Source organism: Falco rusticolus, chromosome 3, assembly GCF_015220075.1.
Source record: "Falco rusticolus isolate bFalRus1 chromosome 3, bFalRus1.pri, whole genome shotgun sequence".
Classification (NCBI taxonomy): domain Eukaryota; kingdom Metazoa; phylum Chordata; class Aves; order Falconiformes; family Falconidae; genus Falco; species Falco rusticolus.
In genome coordinates, this window is record NC_051189.1 from 67,672,293 (window position 1) to 67,690,290 (window position 17,998).

The following is a 17,998-nucleotide window of genomic DNA, read 5'->3' on the forward strand; positions in this document are numbered from 1 at the left end:
ACATGCTTTGTTTAGGTCAGGTGCAATTAATAGCAAGCTTTACCTGAATTATTATCTTTCTGCATGTGGAATGACTTTATGCCTTTCCATCACTGTTAGGAGCAAAGGAAACTCCTCACCAGGTGGTCTTACTTCACTTCTGCACCTTCCTGTTCATAACGCACTCGCCTTATCTGCCTTATCTAAACCACATCTAAATCTACCTAAATCCGTCTAATCTAGCTAAACCACAAATGTAGGAAGGTGATACGGATACTCCCAGTTTTGGCTGGAATAATTCAGTTGTCCAGACAGGCTTTGGCAAGATCTGCCAAATTTCTCCCACATTATATTCGCCCATATTCTATTCCCCTTTATTATCTTCTTTACTTTTACTCATCTTTCTCTCGCATTATTTATGTCCTTGCTGATCACGTTTCACTGGAGGGTGGGAAGTTCGTCACCGCCGCCCCTCCTCACGGGGATGCCCGCGGGCAGCAGGATGCAGCGCCGCTGCCCCACCCCGCCTCGGGGCCCCTGGGCGCCGTAGCGCGGTGTGGCCGCTCGGAGGCGCTGCAGAGCTGCGCCCCCCTCCACCGGCGGCCCCGCCCCGCCTCGCAGCGCACCCCGCCCCGCGGCCGCGCGGCCGCCGCGCTGCCCTTTCCTTGCATGCGGATTGGCCGCCGCGGCGTGCGGCGCGGGGCGGGGCTGGCGCGGGGGTATTTAAAGCTCCGCCGCGGGGGCGCTGGTATCCTGTGACGGGGAAGCGGTGCGGCGCCGGCACAGTGAGTGGCGGGGCGGCAGGGGCCGGGCCCGGGCCCGGCCCCGGCCCCCTCGCGTTGTGGCGGCGCGGCGCGCAGGGCAGCCCCTTGCCTCCCCGCGGCCCCACCGGCGGCTGCCTCCGCGCCGCGGCCTTGCGGGCGGGCGTCGGGTGCGCGGCGTCCCCGCCGGGCCTTGTGCGGTGTCCCGCTGTAGGAAGCGCCTGCTCGGCCTCGCGTCGCGGCCGGGCCGGCTCTCCCGGCGGTGGCAGCCCCCCTGAGGGAAGCTGCCGCTGCCCCCGCGCCTGCTCTCGCTGGCTGTGAGCCTCTTCCCTGTCCTTAGGAGCCCTGCGCCGTGCCCCCCCCCCCCCCCGCCCCACCTCCGGGGTGTACCTCTGTGGGGGCGCCGCTGAACTTTCCCTTTTGCTGCAAAGTCTCGTACAGCCCCAGATTTGACCTTAAGTCAGCCTCGATCCAGAGAGCAGGGCCTGTGAGGTGGGCGCGGGGCTGTATGCTGCTGCTTGCAGTGGCTTGTGGAAGGTGGCAAGTGCTCTGTGACTGCCACTGACTAACTCGATTAAATGCTCTCATGTGGGGTACTGATCTTGCCTGTGAATAAGGAGGGCAAAATTGTCACAGTGCATTGATAGTCCCTTGGGGTTACCTTATTTCATAAGTGCAGCTGCTACAGTGCTGTGAAAAGGTAGAGCTGTGGAGGTTCTTCCACGCAGGCTGGAAGAATTCAGTTCTGTGATGTGAGGGACCCACAGGAAATTCTAGCCCTGCTTTTTGAGAGGGGAGGGAAAGTAATGTTCAGCCTTGGGTTGTGCAGTAAAGCAACATTTGTTTTTCCAAGTCTGAAGTCTACTGGGGCAGACTCTTCTGCAGCTCTACAGTGTGACTTGAGTGATTCAAGTTCAGGCCTTGTTTGTTTTGAACAGAATATCAGCCTCCAAGTAGTAAGTTGTATTTTGTGTCTGTGCTGTGAAGCTAGGGTCTTGATGTTGTTGTAAGAACTGGTTATGTGAAGGAGAGGGTCAGATGCACGTGACAGATGCTGGTGTGCTGGCTACCATGAAAAGGCCCAGATGAATCATGCTTGAGCTGTAACTGCATGTGAGGATGGTGGCTTTGTTATGGAAACCAGGCTTCAGTGAGAAGCATTGCTTTAACTTGGTTATGTCTATATAGTCCTTTTGAAGGTGTTCAGTTTTCACCATTCATGACTGTTGAAGAGAATGCTTGAGCTGTCTGGTGGCTTGGTGTTGTTCTAACTGGTGCTTAAAACTCATTATCCAAGCTTAAACTTGCTGGATGCTGTAAATTAAACAGAACCCGTTTCCAGTGAGTGGATGGATTTTTGGTGTGTCGGATATCAGTGATCCATATAAGTACAACCCTGCTTGGAAGACAATGTGTTCTGTGAGTCTTTTGTAGATGTGGGGTGGTAGGATGTGCTTATATCACAGTATGTTGTGTTGGAAAACCTGCAGCTTTAAAGTATTCAACTACGTAGTCAGCTGTTCAAGAAATCCTAAGACAAGTATTTCAGCAACTATCATACTTGTCTTGTGACTTCCATGTAAAAGTGGAAGAAGGACTTAAAAGATCTGCTGTAAAGCTGACTGCACTAAAGACTGAATCACAGTAGTTGGTGCTGCTGAGCGTGCTTATTCAGTGTATTACACAGACGCTTTTTTTTCTTGCAGTCTAGGCACTTGGATTTCAGTGTATTTGTAAAGATTGTTTTTGTATTTGTAAAGCTCATTATTTTCCTGGCTTAGAGGAGGTGCTGTATCTTTAGTTCTACCTTGAGAACTAAGTTTAAGCTTGTTGGTTTTGTTGGTTGAGTGGACATTGTGTCTCTTCAATGGGACTTTGGACTGCTAAGGAAGACAGAAAACTGAGGAGGGGAGAGTCTTGGATTTTCTCACATGAACTGCAGTTGAAACTACAATAAAACAAGGAAGTGGTAGCATTGAACTAGTCACTGACCACTTTGCTCATGGCTGCTGGGTCTGCTTTCTGTTTCCATGGCTTCAGTCTGACCTTTGGGAAGACTCAGTGGCAAGTTGGGACTTGAAAGCTGACGAAAACAAAATACAGTTCTTAAGCTGCCTGCTTTTAACCTTGTTTGTAGAGCACAAAGTGTGGTGCTTTCTTGGACCTAGTTACTAGTGTTCAAGCCTATGGCACACTACTAGTTGAACTCTTGAAATCTCCTTGAAGCTGCATTTTACTGGAGTAACACTTTGCCTGTAATTCTGCAGTGAAGTGAAGTATATCTCTGTAGGCAAGCTTGCTCAGTTTAACTCTCCAAGTCATTTTGGGGTGAGAAGCAGGAACACCAGTGTTGAGATTGTATGTTTTTGTTTAGCCACTTCACTGTGACTGAGAGGGAGTAGCCTTAGGTTTTATATTGGCACAGCTTGGTGCGTGGCATTAGTAGTTGAAAGGCAAAAGTCTTCTGTGGTTGCTTGATGACTGATGTGCTGCTTAAACCTGTGAAGGCTGAATTATTTTTCTGTGACAGAATCTTCAACACTGTTTGGTCAGAAAATGGCTGCCCTTGAAACCCTTTTTAAATACATTGATGAACACCAGGACCTCTATATTCAGGTAAGTTTCCTTTGAATTTTCTCCTGGAGCACAGATGGCTATGGGATATTAGGAGTTAGGTGGTCAGCTTCAAGCTTGTTGTTACACATATATAATATACTCAATAATGGAGTAATGCCAAGTAACAGGGGGTGGGGTGGGTGGGTGGGCAGCAGGTGTGACTGATTTGGCTCATGCAAGAAAACTGTTTCTTAAGTTGAGGTGTAGTTCTGTTCAAAGACCTAAATCTCTATGGTGGGTTTTAGGAAATGCTCTATTACTGTATGGTGCAAGCAGTGACTTATTTAGAGGTTCAAGAAATCTGACACAGATTCCTGAATGCCAGACTAGGTTTATACTGTCTCTCCCCTTTTGAGATGGGAGAAGAAAGATATAAGCAAGGCTGGAATAAACAGTTTCATACACGAAAGCTTTATGTTGGGGTACAGAAGGAGGGGTTATCTTCTGTACTTCGCTATTTAACCTGCTATTTAATTGCACATTGTATTGCAATCCCCTTGACCTGTGAAGGAGTCAGTGGTACAGCACCATAAACTCTTAGGCAAGAACTATGCCTGGTGTTCAGGTTGACTTCTGCCAGTTGCTTTCACTGATCTCACACTGATGGGGGGAAAAGCTAATGTGGCCTTTCTGAGAAGCCTGAAAGACATTAGCTTGTTCTGGATACTTAAAGAACAGCAAGCAGAAAGGCACAATATGTACAAGTTGCCATACTTGTAAGTTTACCCTTATGTATCTGTAGACTTTGTGCTATACTGCAGGGGCAGTTGTAGGAAGGTAAAGATTTAGAGAGCTTTTGAGTGTCATACTAACAAAGTACTCCTTTGAGCAGAGGACAGAGCTGATTTGCAAGTTTAAGCTCTACCAAAACAGTCTTAGTTGAATTGCAAGGTGTTGTATTTGTGTAGTGCCTCCCATGCCATAATTCATGTGTAGCAAAATGTTTAGCTTTTCTCTTTCTGCAGCGGCTGGCTCAATGGGTGGCAATCCAGAGTGTGTCAGCATGGCCGGAGAAGAGGGCTGAAGTCAGACGCATGATGGAGGTTGCTGCAAAGGATATCGAGCGACTGGGAGGCACAACCCAGCTTATGGATATTGGGAAACAAAAGGTATGTGAGCATCTCCATGTTAGCTTAGTAGAAAAAATCTCTGTAGAAGACAAGGTGTTCTGCACTAGGAGGTGCTGGCTGCTTAGGATCTCAGTCAGAAAGGCACTTAAAATTCATAAAGTATCATTTAAAATGCTGTTTATTAGAGCTACCACTATAAAGAAAGAGGATAGTATAGATAATCTTACGGCCCTTCAGATACTGGGAACTCCAAGCTGTGCAACATCTAGCAGGCATCAATCAGCAGGCAGCATGCTGTGCAGATCCCATTTATGGAAATACTGTTCCATTACATTAAAGCTGTTTGATTCCACTGCCATACAAGAGGGAAATTCACATGAAAACTTCTTGGTGCACTTTTAGATAAAGACAAGGACATGCAGGTGGCATTATCACCAGTGCCAAGCGGGAACTCTGCAAGCTACAGCAAACTGGTTAAGCTTATCCTGCAGCTCAAGGATATGCACAGCACAATACAGGCAGGAAGGTGAAGCTGTGTGTGCAGCATAACACAGCACAGGCTTGGGTGTACTCAGGCTGTGTGGATCACTAATTCCTTGATGTCTGATGGTCTTGTCAGGATCACCACGCAAGAGTGTTGTGGGTAGTGGCCTAGAAAGGCAGTAACCTGTTGGGGTGTGGGATGTCTTTCCTGCTACACAGTCAAAGCTTCCTGTTGAAAACTTTATAATAAACCTTGGGATCCAGATCAGTTAAATGTGGTGTATTACATTTTGGGCTATGTATTAAATACTTAACTGAACCTGAACAGAGCACCTGAAAACAAAAATGTTAGCCATTTTTAACAGCAGTCTGGTGTTGTGTCATAGACCCATAGGCTGTAAAGATACTGACTAAAGTTTCAAGAAGTTTTCCAGAAGACTTTTAGGCTCTTCCAGAAGGCTACATTTGTCACAAAATTGCACTGCTCCCTTACAGATATAGAAGGATCCTTAATAAGATCACTTCCCTCCTTATTTTTAGGTATCTGCACTGTTTCTTCACCTGGGAAATGTGTTTATGCTTATGATGATGATAATTTCATCCTAGGAAACCATCAATCACATATGAACCTCCTTTGAAGTGGTCACTACATGTCAAAGATAAGCCCAATACCAAAATTTATAGAGTAGGATTTAGTGCCATTCAAAACCCTGCTGCATTGGACTGCTTGCTAGTTTTAGAAAGTTGTCACTGTAATTGGTGCTAATGACTGCTAGGTGAAATATATGTATCAGAATCATCTGAGCAGGTTTTGATTTTAGCAACTAGGATATGCTTGCTTGTAGCACTACATGTCCCAGCAGGGGAGCAGCTAACTTCATGTGTCCTCCTGGGAGGGAATCTGTAGAGTAATTCTAGCTCTGCTACTACCTACGGCCTAAAATCCTATCAAATTAGTTAGTTCAGAGACAAACTTGTTTCTTTCATCAGTGTAACTTTTTAGGGTCAAGAACTGATTTTACAGAATTTTGCAAGTAACATTTCTATTCAGGAAACTCTTGTAGCTGAATTAAAGTTAACTTTAGTATGTTATATTGAGTACAGGGAAAACTAGCCAGTTTATGTATATTGTTAATGCTATATCAATGAAGGACAATGTAAAGCAAGTGGTGAACTTGTCTGATCTAACTTTGTTTGCTGCACAGCAGTTTGTACTGATTATTCAAGTGTAAATTCTTGTAATAATACTTTAATCACAGCTGCAGCTGGCCAAGGACCATGTAACCTGCTGATAAAAAAAATAATCAGAGCTTGGAGTCCATATGAGCAAAAAGTCAAAGCTGATCTTGATCTGCTGAACAGTGTCTAGGAGTAGGTGTTCACTGGAAGGGAAATTAATAACGTGATAATTGCTTATGGGGTGTTTCAAAGGACAAAGCCAAGTTCCACTCTTGAACTAAGTTCATCAGCACTACCCTGCCCTTAAGTTAAGGGGTCAGTGTAACAGCTGTATTTCTCTGTTCCAGTCTACACTTGCGTGTGGGCATGTGTTAGTCAGTGACACTGCTGTCAGGAAATTTTTGTCTAGGATGCTGTACTGGACAGGATGAAAGTGCAGTGACAAGCAATACAGAATGTGGTATTGAATGGAGTTTATTACTTATGCTTAGTTCAGCATTAGATGTGGCATTTTGGCATGCAGACAGCTTGCTCTGCTAAAATCTGATGCAGAATTATTAGCTTAAAGCTAGCAGTTCTGAGTGGCTTGGAACATTTTTACTATTACTGGGACTTATTAGGAAACTTACCGGCATGGTGCCATCATGCCTTCATTGGCACACCACTGGCAATCAGTTTAAGTAACTTCGTTTTGTTTAGCTGTCCATGCCCCTAATCTCACAACCTCTGTAATGTTAAATTAATTCGTCTGATAAAAATATGCCACTGATGCTCCACACTTGAATAAAGCTTCTTGCCTTCTATTTCTAGCTGCCTGATGGATCAGTTATTCCTCTACCACCAATTGTTCTGGGAACACTTGGCTCAGATCCATGCAAAAAGACCGTGTGTGTATATGGTCACCTGGATGTTCAGCCAGCAGCACTAGAAGATGGCTGGGATAGTGAGCCCTTCACACTGGTAGAAAGAGAAGGTAAGAGCAGCAGACTTCAAACTGATGAACACTTCTTTAACAAGTAGGGTGTTTCTCAGCTTTCTAAAGTTGTACCCTTGTTTGAAGGAGTGAGACAAGACATGGGTGTGTATTAAATACTGTTGAGATAAAATAGGCAGAAGGGGGCATGGCACGTGCAGAGTTGCAAAATCTCAGCTGCTGTTGGCTTGTTTCCTGTTCTGATCATCTAGGCTGTGCTTGCATGTTCTTTCTTGTAGCTACAGCAAAGTCTTAACTGTTGCCTTCCATGATAACAGTTTGTTGTCAGAAAGCTTTTTAGAACTAGTTTCTTGGGCTGTTCACAACTTGCAGCCTGCAAGGTCATGTCAGACTGCAGGGATTCTGAACCACTACAGGGGACAAACACTGAAAACAGCTGGTTTATGCCTGGAGAAAGGAGTTGTACAGCAGCCTCCCTGGGTTGCCTTTTCTTTGCATACTGTGCTGTGATGAGTACTGCAGAAGCTGGGTTACAGAGCGCAGACAAGTGTCCTCCCATAAGTGGGGGTGAAGAAATCCTGCAGGAACTCCGGTTGAAGCAACATTGCCAGTAGCCAAGAGGAGACTAAAAACCTTTTCTGTTTAAAGCTGGTGCTAACAACCTCTTCCTTGTTTCATTTGCACAGTGTTGTGACAAAGGTCACATGAGTAGAAGGACACTAACCATTGCTGTTGCATAATCATTAATGATTACCAAGAAAAGCATCCGTGGTAACTAGTATTTCTACTTGGGCACTTGGTCATAGGCAGCAGAGTCCAAGTTACTAAATCAGATTATCTTGTCTGATAGCAAGAACTAGACTTGCTGTTGCTTGTCTCTGTGCCCCTGGCAGTGTAAGAAGTGTATTTACCAGTGGCTCCTTACCATGCAAGCTGTCTGGCCTGTTCTATCGCTGTGCTAACACGTAGCCTTTAGGGGTTGTAGCCACAGCTCTGAGTTGCAACAGTATCTGCCCCTACTGTGATCCAACATGCTACAGTTCCTGGGAGTTCCCTGCAGCCTGTAAAACTTGTCTTAGATATCTAAAGCCCTTTCTGGGGAGATTCACTTTTATCTGGAGAATCCAGAGAAGTGGTTGGTCACTAGCTAATGAATTCTTACTCTTCAAGCCAAGAATAATTGAACTGAAGCTAATACTGGATAGGTTTCTGTTAAAAGGAGGTAGCTTGTTTCTGTACCCTTACTGTTGTGCTTGTAGGAAATGGCATTACTGTGGAGGGTATGGGAACCATATAGCCCAAGGCAGTTACATATGTTTAGGTTCTATTGGGGAGCAGCTGGGGGAATAGGTTGGGTAGTCTTGTAAATGGGAAAACCATTGTAGTCCTCTAACTGTCCCATTTGCGTGGGTATATGAGGTGGGAAGTAACACTGCTACTTCAGAAGAATCAGCAATGAAAGTTAATATAAGCAGGACTAAAAAGCTTATCCAAAAAGATGTTCTCTCCTGCAGACAAGAGATGGTTGAAGCTTCATCCTAGTCTTTCTCCACACTGGTTAATTTTTTTCTTGTTTCTACAGGAAAACTCTATGGGCGGGGATCAACAGATGACAAAGGTCCTGTGCTTGCCTGGCTGAATGCCTTGGAGGCTTATCAACAAACTAACCAGGTATGTGCCCAAAATGTGTCCTGCTTTTCTATGTACAGCTGAGTCTAACAATAAATGTTATCCAAGCCACAGACACCTGAGGTGAGCCTGCTTATTCAGCTCATCAGGTAAGTGATGCAATAGTCCTGTAAATTTCCTGGTGTTCCCATAGGGTTGAGCTGACTTGCTGACAAGTTAGTCTTGCAGATAGTTGGATTGCACTTCAAATGGTTCTGCCTTAACAAAATGTGTAGGAAGGAAAATACATATGCAGGCATCTGGAGCAGAAGGAATAATCAAATGTTACCCCTTCAAGTAAGAGTGTTAAATTAGCTTGGCCTTTAAAAAAAGCTTAATGTCTCTGCCACTGAGCTCTAAGAGGAGATTAAGTTTGTAACACTAAACTAGGAGCTTTGCTGTTTCTGTTCAAGAAAATGTGCAATCAGAAACGGCTCAAGGTGTCTGCTTTATCTTAGAAGATGAGTTGCTATTGTGAGAAGAATTACCAATTATCAACTAAGCATAGTGTGGTAGCCTCGGTAGACAGGGTGGCTCTTGACTCCTACTGTGGCATGCAATTTCTGTGCTTAATATTAGTTTTGCTAGCCCTGTGACTTACCTTTTGGCAGCAGATTTCTGCTGTGTTCCCACAGTTAAGGGGATTGGGAAGAAGTTCTAGAGCTTAGGTAAAACTTTCTTGAAGAGTTTGAATTCCATTAAATGAAGGGTGGTGTAAATGCCCTCAACATCAGTGCAGTCTAAACTTTGTAATACTTAGTGTATAATTAACAAGTTCTGCTGTAACAAAACCAATTTACACATGTCCACTTTTATGCTTTGTATGTAACAGATGAAATTTACTGACTGCTAAAGGAGTCCAATGTTTTCACATACTTAATCTGTTCATGTTTTTCAAAGGGGTTTCCAGTAAACATTAAGTTTTGCCTAGAGGGTATGGAAGAATCAGGATCTGAAGGCCTTGATGAACTGATTTTTGCTCAGCGAGATTCTTTCTTCAAAGATGTAGATTATGTTTGCATTTCTGACAACTACTGGCTAGGCAAGAAGAAGCCTTGTATCACCTATGGCTTGAGGGGTATCTGCTACTACTTCATAGAGGTAAGTGCTGAAATACAATGCAAACCCAGTACTATTAAACTGAATTTTCTGCAGAAGAGTAGTGGCTCTAATGTCTTCATGCCAAAAACTTTTCTTTGGAAAAGGTGAAACTAAGTAGAATGGTTTCTACTAATTGTCTAAATATCTTCCTTTTACTATCCTGTATGATAATAGGGTGGGAGGGATAGCCTTCAGGTGTATGAAGTGAGATGAGACAGCACCTTCACTGGAGGATTATCAAATTGTATAGGTATCTTTATCCAGATACTTTCTTGAGTGCAGGAAGACATGTCACCACTGAAGTCCCCAAGCTTGGGACAGTCAGTACTAAAGGGCTTGTACTCCACAGAGCAATAAGAGGCATATCAGCTTTAATGTTCTACAACTGAGTGGTCTGGTTTCAAAACCAGATACATTCTCGAAATATATGCAGCAGGAAGCTAAGGTAAATGTCTGTTCTGTGCATTTGACGGTATCTCATGCTAAAATTAACCTGAACCTTGATTCGCTTCAAACCAGGTGGAATGCAGTGACAAAGACCTTCACTCTGGAGTTTATGGTGGTTCAGTACATGAGGCCATGACAGACCTTATTACTCTAATGGGTAAGAAAAAGCATGTTTCACTGAATGCATCTAAAATGGGAGTAAGAGCCATTAAAGCATGAATGAGTTTGCTGTGAAGGAGGTTTCTAATGACTGTTTACACTAGCAAAGCAATGACCAATGAAATGGTGCTTGTCAGGTATGCAAGGCTGATGCCTTACACAATGAAATTTGATGCTCTTGCCAAGAAGCTGTCTAATTTAACTTCCCTTAAAATCTTGCTGCAAACCTGTGTAACTAAAGCAGCACTTCTCTGCAGACACTTCTGTGGATGCCATATTGAACTCTATGCTTTCAAACAGCCAGCCAAACATATAGCAGTAGAATTCAACACAGTTGGTTATCCAAAATGTGCACTTCCTTGCAAATTTCCTAAGTGCCTTTCATGTCTAGTGGTACAGGCTCTGGGAAGTAAAGGTCAGAATTTCATTTCATAAGTTTACAAAGTTTTCAGATGAAGACTTGTATTTCCCATGGAAAATGTTCCCAGCAATGAAGTCTTGTTTCTTCTGTGTGAATCCTGATAGAAGGTGCTTCTTGTTTACAGGTTCTCTTACAGACAAGAAAGGGAAAATCCTTATCCCAGGCATTAATGAAGCAGTGGCACCTGTTACTGATGAGGAGCTGGCACTATATGAGAAGATTGATTTTGACCTTGAAGAGTATGCAAAAGATGTAGGAGCAACAAAACTATTGCATGATACAAAGGTAAACTGTACTTCTCCCTCTCTGCCCTGGTTAGCTGTTAGTTGTTTGTCTTCTAATATAGATAACAAAGCTTCTGTGGATACTTGTTTACCAAGTATATGCAGTAGTTTAAAATTCAGCTGATGTCCTTAAAATGGTGTGATTGCCTTAAAGATAATTTCACCTGCTGCACAGATGCCCACATACTTAAAAGTGGCTGTTCCTCTGTGAAGTGTTAGGTGCTTGGAAATTTAGTCTAGGTTATGTTTAAGGTAAGCAGTCTAGATAACTTTAAACTTGTTCCTTAGCCTATGTATCAGTAGCATTTCAAACTTGTACCGGGCTTTTGTCTAGTGCTGTTCTCCTAATTCTAGATTAATAACTTGTAGCACTTTTCTAGAGGTCAGATACCACATCTACAGAAAGCATCTGATTTCCTACATCTGTAGGAAGTTCAGTGGGTTATTGGAAGTAAAGCAGTTGCTCAGAGATGACTTCTCATTAGGTGAGAAAACAGCTTGAGATCTAGCTGTGATGGACTTAAGGTTGATGTACTGAACATCTTCCTATACTTGGCAAACAAGGACTGTTTTGTAGCCATGAACTAGGCAGCTGTCCAGATCTTTGAACAGGCTCATGCTCAATAAACGCATGTCTGAACTTTTCAAATCTTCATCCTGGGAGCTCTCCAAATGAATGCTTTTAACAGCATCGAATCTTGTAAGGTATGGGTGTTGCATACTAATTCTAAAGCATCAAACCCTAGATGTAAATACATCTATCATAAAAAGCAGAAACAAGTGTTGTAAAAGAAAAGTTTTACATGTGCAGGTCTGTCTTCTGTCCTAGCACTGTCAGAGGAGACTTCAGACTCAACTCAAATAGGTACAAGTAACAATTTCATATGCTTCATGTTCTCTTTACATGCTCACGTTTGTATCAACAGGGAGCATGCAGACTTCCTTGTTTAGTCTTGTTTTATAAAGTAATGTATTAAATGGTTTTTATTTAAGGAGGAGCTGGCAAGATGCTCTTCATGTATGATACTCTAAATCTGTTCATCCTTAGCTAGATTGAAATCTTAACAAGGGGGGTTTAACTTAGCTGCATGCATGCAGTAGGGGTCTTGGGGCTAAGGAGAGAGAGCAGAGAAGGCTGTAATCTCCAGGTGAGAAACCATGTGCTTCAGAGATTCAAACTGTGACAGTTAAATTTGCTTTGAGAGCAGATTAGAAGCAGGTTGTACCTGGAACAAAATTAACTGTTCTCATAAAGGCCACAAAATTAAGTCTCCTGAACTTCTGCAGTGAAGTTCAGGTTTAAGATATGTAGCTGTCTATACAGGCCCCAAGTAAGTTGAACTCTGTATCCAGTGTACTGGGCAGCTGTGTCCAAGTTAAGGAGGAGGAAATGCAGAAGTGCATCTGAAAGAAGGCAATAGTGCTCACTTTAATCAACCTGGAGTTCAGGCAGTTTAATACAACTGATGGTATCAATAGGAGCACACTGTATGTCTCATTCTGCACAGTGGTGAGGCTTTTAGAAAACCTGTGAACTTCATAAGCATGTGACTCGGTGATGAAGCCACCTGTCTGGCTTGAGGCAGTGGGGACTAGAACTTCCAATACGGTGCCTACACTCTGTGCTTGAGCACCTTGTAAAGGGTGTTTGTGTCCTTGTCAGAAGGAGACTGGTCATGTCCTGTAAGTTCCGTAGAACTAGGAGAAAGCAAAAATAGACATGAATCTTTTAAGGTGCTGAAAACCCAGCTGTTGTATCAAAATGTGTGCTTAATGGGAGTAACAGCTTCACTATATAATTGAGTGGTCTTGAATGAGCTGCATTTCTCCATGGGAGAGAGCACTGTTTCTTGCAAAGTCTTTTAGATCAAAAACTGTTACTTTGGGGAACTATGTCAAACTTAATGTAACCTTACATCTTCCTCTCTGCTTCTGCAGAGAGATATCCTTATGCATAGGTGGAGATACCCTTCCTTGTCTCTGCATGGAATTGAAGGAGCCTTCTCAGCTTCTGGAGCAAAGACTGTGATTCCTAAGAAAGTGACTGGCAAGTTCTCAATCAGGCTTGTGCCAAACATGACTCCTGAAGAAGTCACAAAGCATGTATGTTGAGATGGATTGATGGTATCAAAACAAGTGTCTCTAAATTTCTCCTGTTCCCCATGCTTGGGGGAAAAGTATTTCTGGTTTCTAAAGCAGTTCTGTTAATTTACTTTGCTACCATCTTCCTGGTTCCACAGCTCAACTCGCATAAGGGAGGGAATCATTATATATGGTCCTACACTGGACCGTTGTGGCCTGGCTATGTAATTTCTCTCAACTAACTCAAAGGGCTCAGGAGTAAATGCTAATTTAATTGCAGGGCACTTGGATTGCCAGAAGTGCATATTCAAAAGTGTAAGTTTGATATATTGACTGTTCTACAGTATACTGTTAACTTGCCTAAAGGAGAGATTCTGACTTCGGGGCAAAGATACATAGGAATATTAAGAAATAATAGCAACAGAGAAGTATTGCTGCACAGTAGTAGTGACCTGCAAGTCCCTAAGATGCTTTTAGTACAGTCTTTACCAGTGTTCATACAAATGCTAACAGCAGATAAAATTCTTCAATCTTTCCTATAGGTTGAAGACTATGTGAGCAAAAAGTTTGCAGAACTGCAAAGCCCCAACAAATTCAGAGTATACTTAGGCCATGGTGGACGACCCTGGGTGTCAGACTTCAACCATCCCCACTACATGGCTGGTAGGAGGGCCATGAAGACAGGTCAGTGGGTTTTTCACTTGGCGTTGGGAGGACTAAAAATTTTTTGTTCAGCACCTCAAGAAATACTGAGGTCATCTCTGCAAAATGTTTAGTGTTCTGCACTTACCTAATAAGCTTGGCTCGCTAAGTAATGAAGCATGTCATGCGTGGTACTTAAACTAAAGTCTGAGGTATAGGAAGGAAACAAACTTGGTATCAAGCTCATTCCTATTATACTGGAACAAGTCCATTGGTATGGTGTTGCTTTGGCATAAGGATGAGACTGTCAGGTCAGATGACTTAGCCAAAGCCCTCAAAGCTTAGTCATCCTAGCATCCCTCTAACTGGTTATGCTAGGGTGACTAGATTGCATAGGGTAGCTAGGGGAAAATCTGGCTTGGGTTGGAGTACAGACAGGCTTTCAGCTGGAGTGTTATTTGTGTAACTGCTGGAACCGAACTCTGAAAGGGACGAAACTCCAGCACTACATCGAGGGGAAGGAAGCTCCACAGTTCTGCAGCCTCTGCAGTCTGGCTGATTAAACCAGCAAGATTTGGTGGGCACTGGTACAGGTGTGATTGATACTTCATGGCTTAAGTAAGGATTTGTTGGAAAAACAAATACAACTCTAAACTGACTTAGAGTATCGCTTTTCTAGTTTTTGGAGTTGAACCAGACCTGACAAGGGAGGGAGGAAGCATTCCTGTTACCCTGACTTTTCAAGAAGCAACAGGCAAGAATGTCATGCTGCTTCCTGTTGGAGCTGCAGATGATGGTGCCCACTCTCAAAATGAGAAGCTAAACAGGTAAGAAGTTATCTCTGCACCAGGCTGAGTTTTTGGACATTGGCACGTATTATGAGAAGGACCAAGAACTGAGCTCTTGCTTTTCTTTAATTCTCTGGAAGGCAATGTGCCATTTCTCCCTAGCAGGCATGACTGGTTGGGCAACTAGTCTGTAGCTGAATCTTGCTCCCATTACTGCTTCTGGTTTTATATACTTGAAACCAAAAGCAGTGTTTATACTTTGGTCTCCAAGCTTGGCTGTGCCCTACCCCGGGGTCCTCAAACTATGATCTGCAGGCCGAATACGGACCCCCAGGGTCCCCAGTTCTTCCCCTGGTATTTACAGACATGCACACCCACCCCGTTGGGGGGGGGGGAACCAAGCAGCCGCAGATGACTGCCTGCCACTTCATCCGCGCGCCGGCCCCCTGTTTAAAAAGTTTGAGGACCCCTGCCCTACCCCAAGGGTGGCATTTCTCTTGCTGGGGGAGATCTAGGGAGGTTGGGAGTAGTGACTGCTGCCTGCAACAGTAACGCCTGTCGTGTCTGTGTGCATAGGACTGATATTGCAAAAAGAAAACCTGCTAGAAATACAGCTCAAAGACAGACAATGCTAATGAAAGTTCTGTTCTTTCCAGGTACAACTACATCCAGGGGGTGAAGATGCTTGGTGCGTACCTCTATGAAGTTTCCCAGCTGAAGGACTAAGTTAGACACTTTGCCTTCTGGTTTTTATAAGACAATTCAGACTTCTGATCCATAAAATGTCATCAGTTACCAAATCTTACATGGCTTCTCTCTTCCATCAACACTCCACTGCTTTGATGGGGGAGAGGGAAGCATGCGGTTCCACTTAAAAGAACATTGTGTGCCAAAATTTCTTTAAATGCTTACTTCAAGTGACAGACTATTCTTATCTGGTCAGCAGTCCTGAACTGCATCTTTGTCCCCTCTGTATCACTTCAAAGTTGTGGTTTGCTGTATGATTAGTTTCCTGTAAAACAAGAGGAATTGTTTGCTCACCTGTTTAAGCAACCACATCAGTTGCAGGACTGGCAGCCAAGTTAAGGTACTTGTTCCTGCGTATGTCCTGGAAGTAGTCAGTGACAGACTACGGGGTTATACTGGAATGTGTTCAAACTGTAGTGAGGCATCTGTCTTACTGAGTGATTTGGAAAATACTTTGTCTCACAGTTTATACCTGCCTGCAGGTTTCAATTCACAGTGAATGAGGTTATAACAGAATTCACTGTGGTAATGACTACTGGCCATCTTTTTGTAAAGCTACCTTTGTACTCTCTGAAAAGGACAATAAATCATGCATTAGAGCTTGGCTCTTGGTCTCTAAGGACTAAATGATTACTTCGGAGGGAAAGCAACTTTGGGTAATGTGGGAGGAGCTCTTCTGAGGCAGATGAACAATGTGGCTACACTCGCATGACTACCACATTTTTATTCTGTAGGCTCTGGCTCTGTAACAGCTTGACTTGAAGCAGATGCTGCTAAATCCTGCTCTTCTGAAAGAAAAGCTCAGAAAATTTTCCATTTTGGCTCTGTAAGCCAGGTCATCACACTAGCACAAATATTGTAGGGGTGTGGGTGGGATTTGTAGGCATAAGTGAGTAGAGAAGAGCATCATTCATGGCAACTACTGACATCAACTTCAAGGTGTCTTTTGGAGACAAACTCCTGACACTTCTGGTATGTAAAAAAAAAAAAAAGCAACCCTATTGAATGTGTGCTAATCTGAACTGGATTTGGCTCACTGTTCCTGAATTACCTGACCAGCACTAACAGGCTGAGCTAGGTCAGTATTTCAAGTGACAATGGTTTGCCCTGAGAGCAGCATGGTGCAGTCCTGTGCCCTGACAAGTGAGCAGCATGTGATGCTTCTTCCCTTGGTGGGGCAGAAGGCAGGGATGTCTTCTTGCTGTGAAGCTTCTAAAGCCTCTCTGCCTTCTAGTTCTGCTTGGTTTGTCATGGAAGTTGATGGCTACAGATAATCTGGTACCATTAAAATTTGCATGTGTAGCTGGGCTACACTGAGACATCATGTACCTGTGTCAGGACTTGATAGCACCAAGCATCTCTGCAAACACTGGGTAGTACTTTGCTGTGTTCTCACCTTTCAGTGACAGTGGAACTACTCTGCTATTCAATGTATGTAGGACAAGATTGGCTTGCCTGAGTATTTGAAAGTCATCCATATACTGACATGATTAGTTATACAGGGTAACTAGTCCTAGCAGTCAGTGTGTTTAAAGCAGCTTTCTCAGTTACTGAATTGATACCTCAAACTTCTCTAATTGGGGTAACTTTGCACAAAAACAGTTTCCTGGCTGCTGGTGAGTTTATATTACTTATTTTTCACCTACCCATTTGAAAAGTGTCAAAACTTAAAATCCAGTTCCTGGGCTGAGGTAATATTTTCTCACAATGCAAAGAAAAAGCTTATTTGGGCAGGAGAAAAGCTGATAATGTCACGAACTATGCTCAGAAAGTATATTTCTGTAGCCCTGTTTCATTTGGAACTAATTTATTGAGAATCAGCTAATTGGCTCAAGTTCTGCACTGAAGACATGACATAAGATCCCATACTTCTGAAGTACAGCATGACAGTTGTGAGTGATGCCCAAAACACAAGGATGTTAAGGGGTTTATAGAAAAGGCTGGGAAGCAGATCCTGTCAGAGACAGCAGAAATATTTTCTCATAGGGTAAGTGCTAGAACCCTTTGAAAAGGAGATTAAAATGGGATTTTGGCCTGTGCAAAATGCAGGGGCCTGTTTAAGCACACGGGAGATAGTTGCTGAAGTAATTGGTCCTTTATAAGACTGAATGGGATTTCAGATTTGTTTGGGTATGTGATTTTAAAGTTGGAAATCATCAATATCCATTACCTTGCTACAGTAGAGGTTGCTCTAGCTGTAACCTCTCTTGTCCCTGCCAAAGGTGACCACACCACTTGGCTTGAGTGAACAATACAGGCAAAAAGGACTGACAGTGCCAGCTTATTTCTGTAACTTGTCTACTTCAGACCTGACTGAAAACTTCTAGAAAGCCAGTATCTATTGCAGAGATCTGGTTTGCTGCATCTTTGAATATTGTGCATCGTATGAAGTTTGCTTAGCCCAACTCGTTTGAATAACAGCACTACGGTACAATACAGAAGTGTCTAACATGGCAAAGTGGGAGCTGAAGGGGAAAACCAAAATACACCAGTGAATCACAGCACCATCTCCTGGATGTGCGAAGGCTGCCTAGTATCTTCCACAGAGAAGCATTGCTATTTTTTTACCTGTTACAGTTTACTGAAAGGCTTGGCCAGCTCCAGTTAATATATAACATGAAAGCATGTCTAACTAAA

The 17,998-nt window shown here is 43.5% G+C and overlaps 1 protein-coding gene across 1 annotated transcript; it reads left to right on the forward strand.

The window, feature by feature from the left end:
- The first annotated feature begins 672 nt into the window (after positions 1-672).
- CNDP2 (carnosine dipeptidase 2) lies at positions 673-15,965 on the forward strand. The gene is made up of 12 exons (XM_037380429.1): positions 673-764; positions 3,271-3,356; positions 4,322-4,465; positions 6,899-7,061; positions 8,605-8,693; positions 9,591-9,791; positions 10,311-10,395; positions 10,943-11,103; positions 13,041-13,205; positions 13,727-13,868; positions 14,506-14,653; positions 15,271-15,965. Exons 2-12 carry the CDS (start codon positions 3,297-3,299, stop codon positions 15,338-15,340), a joined length of 1,428 nt encoding a protein of 475 aa, XP_037236326.1. The 5' UTR covers positions 673-764; positions 3,271-3,296; the 3' UTR covers positions 15,341-15,965.
- The last annotated feature ends 2,033 nt before the right edge of the window (positions 15,966-17,998 follow it).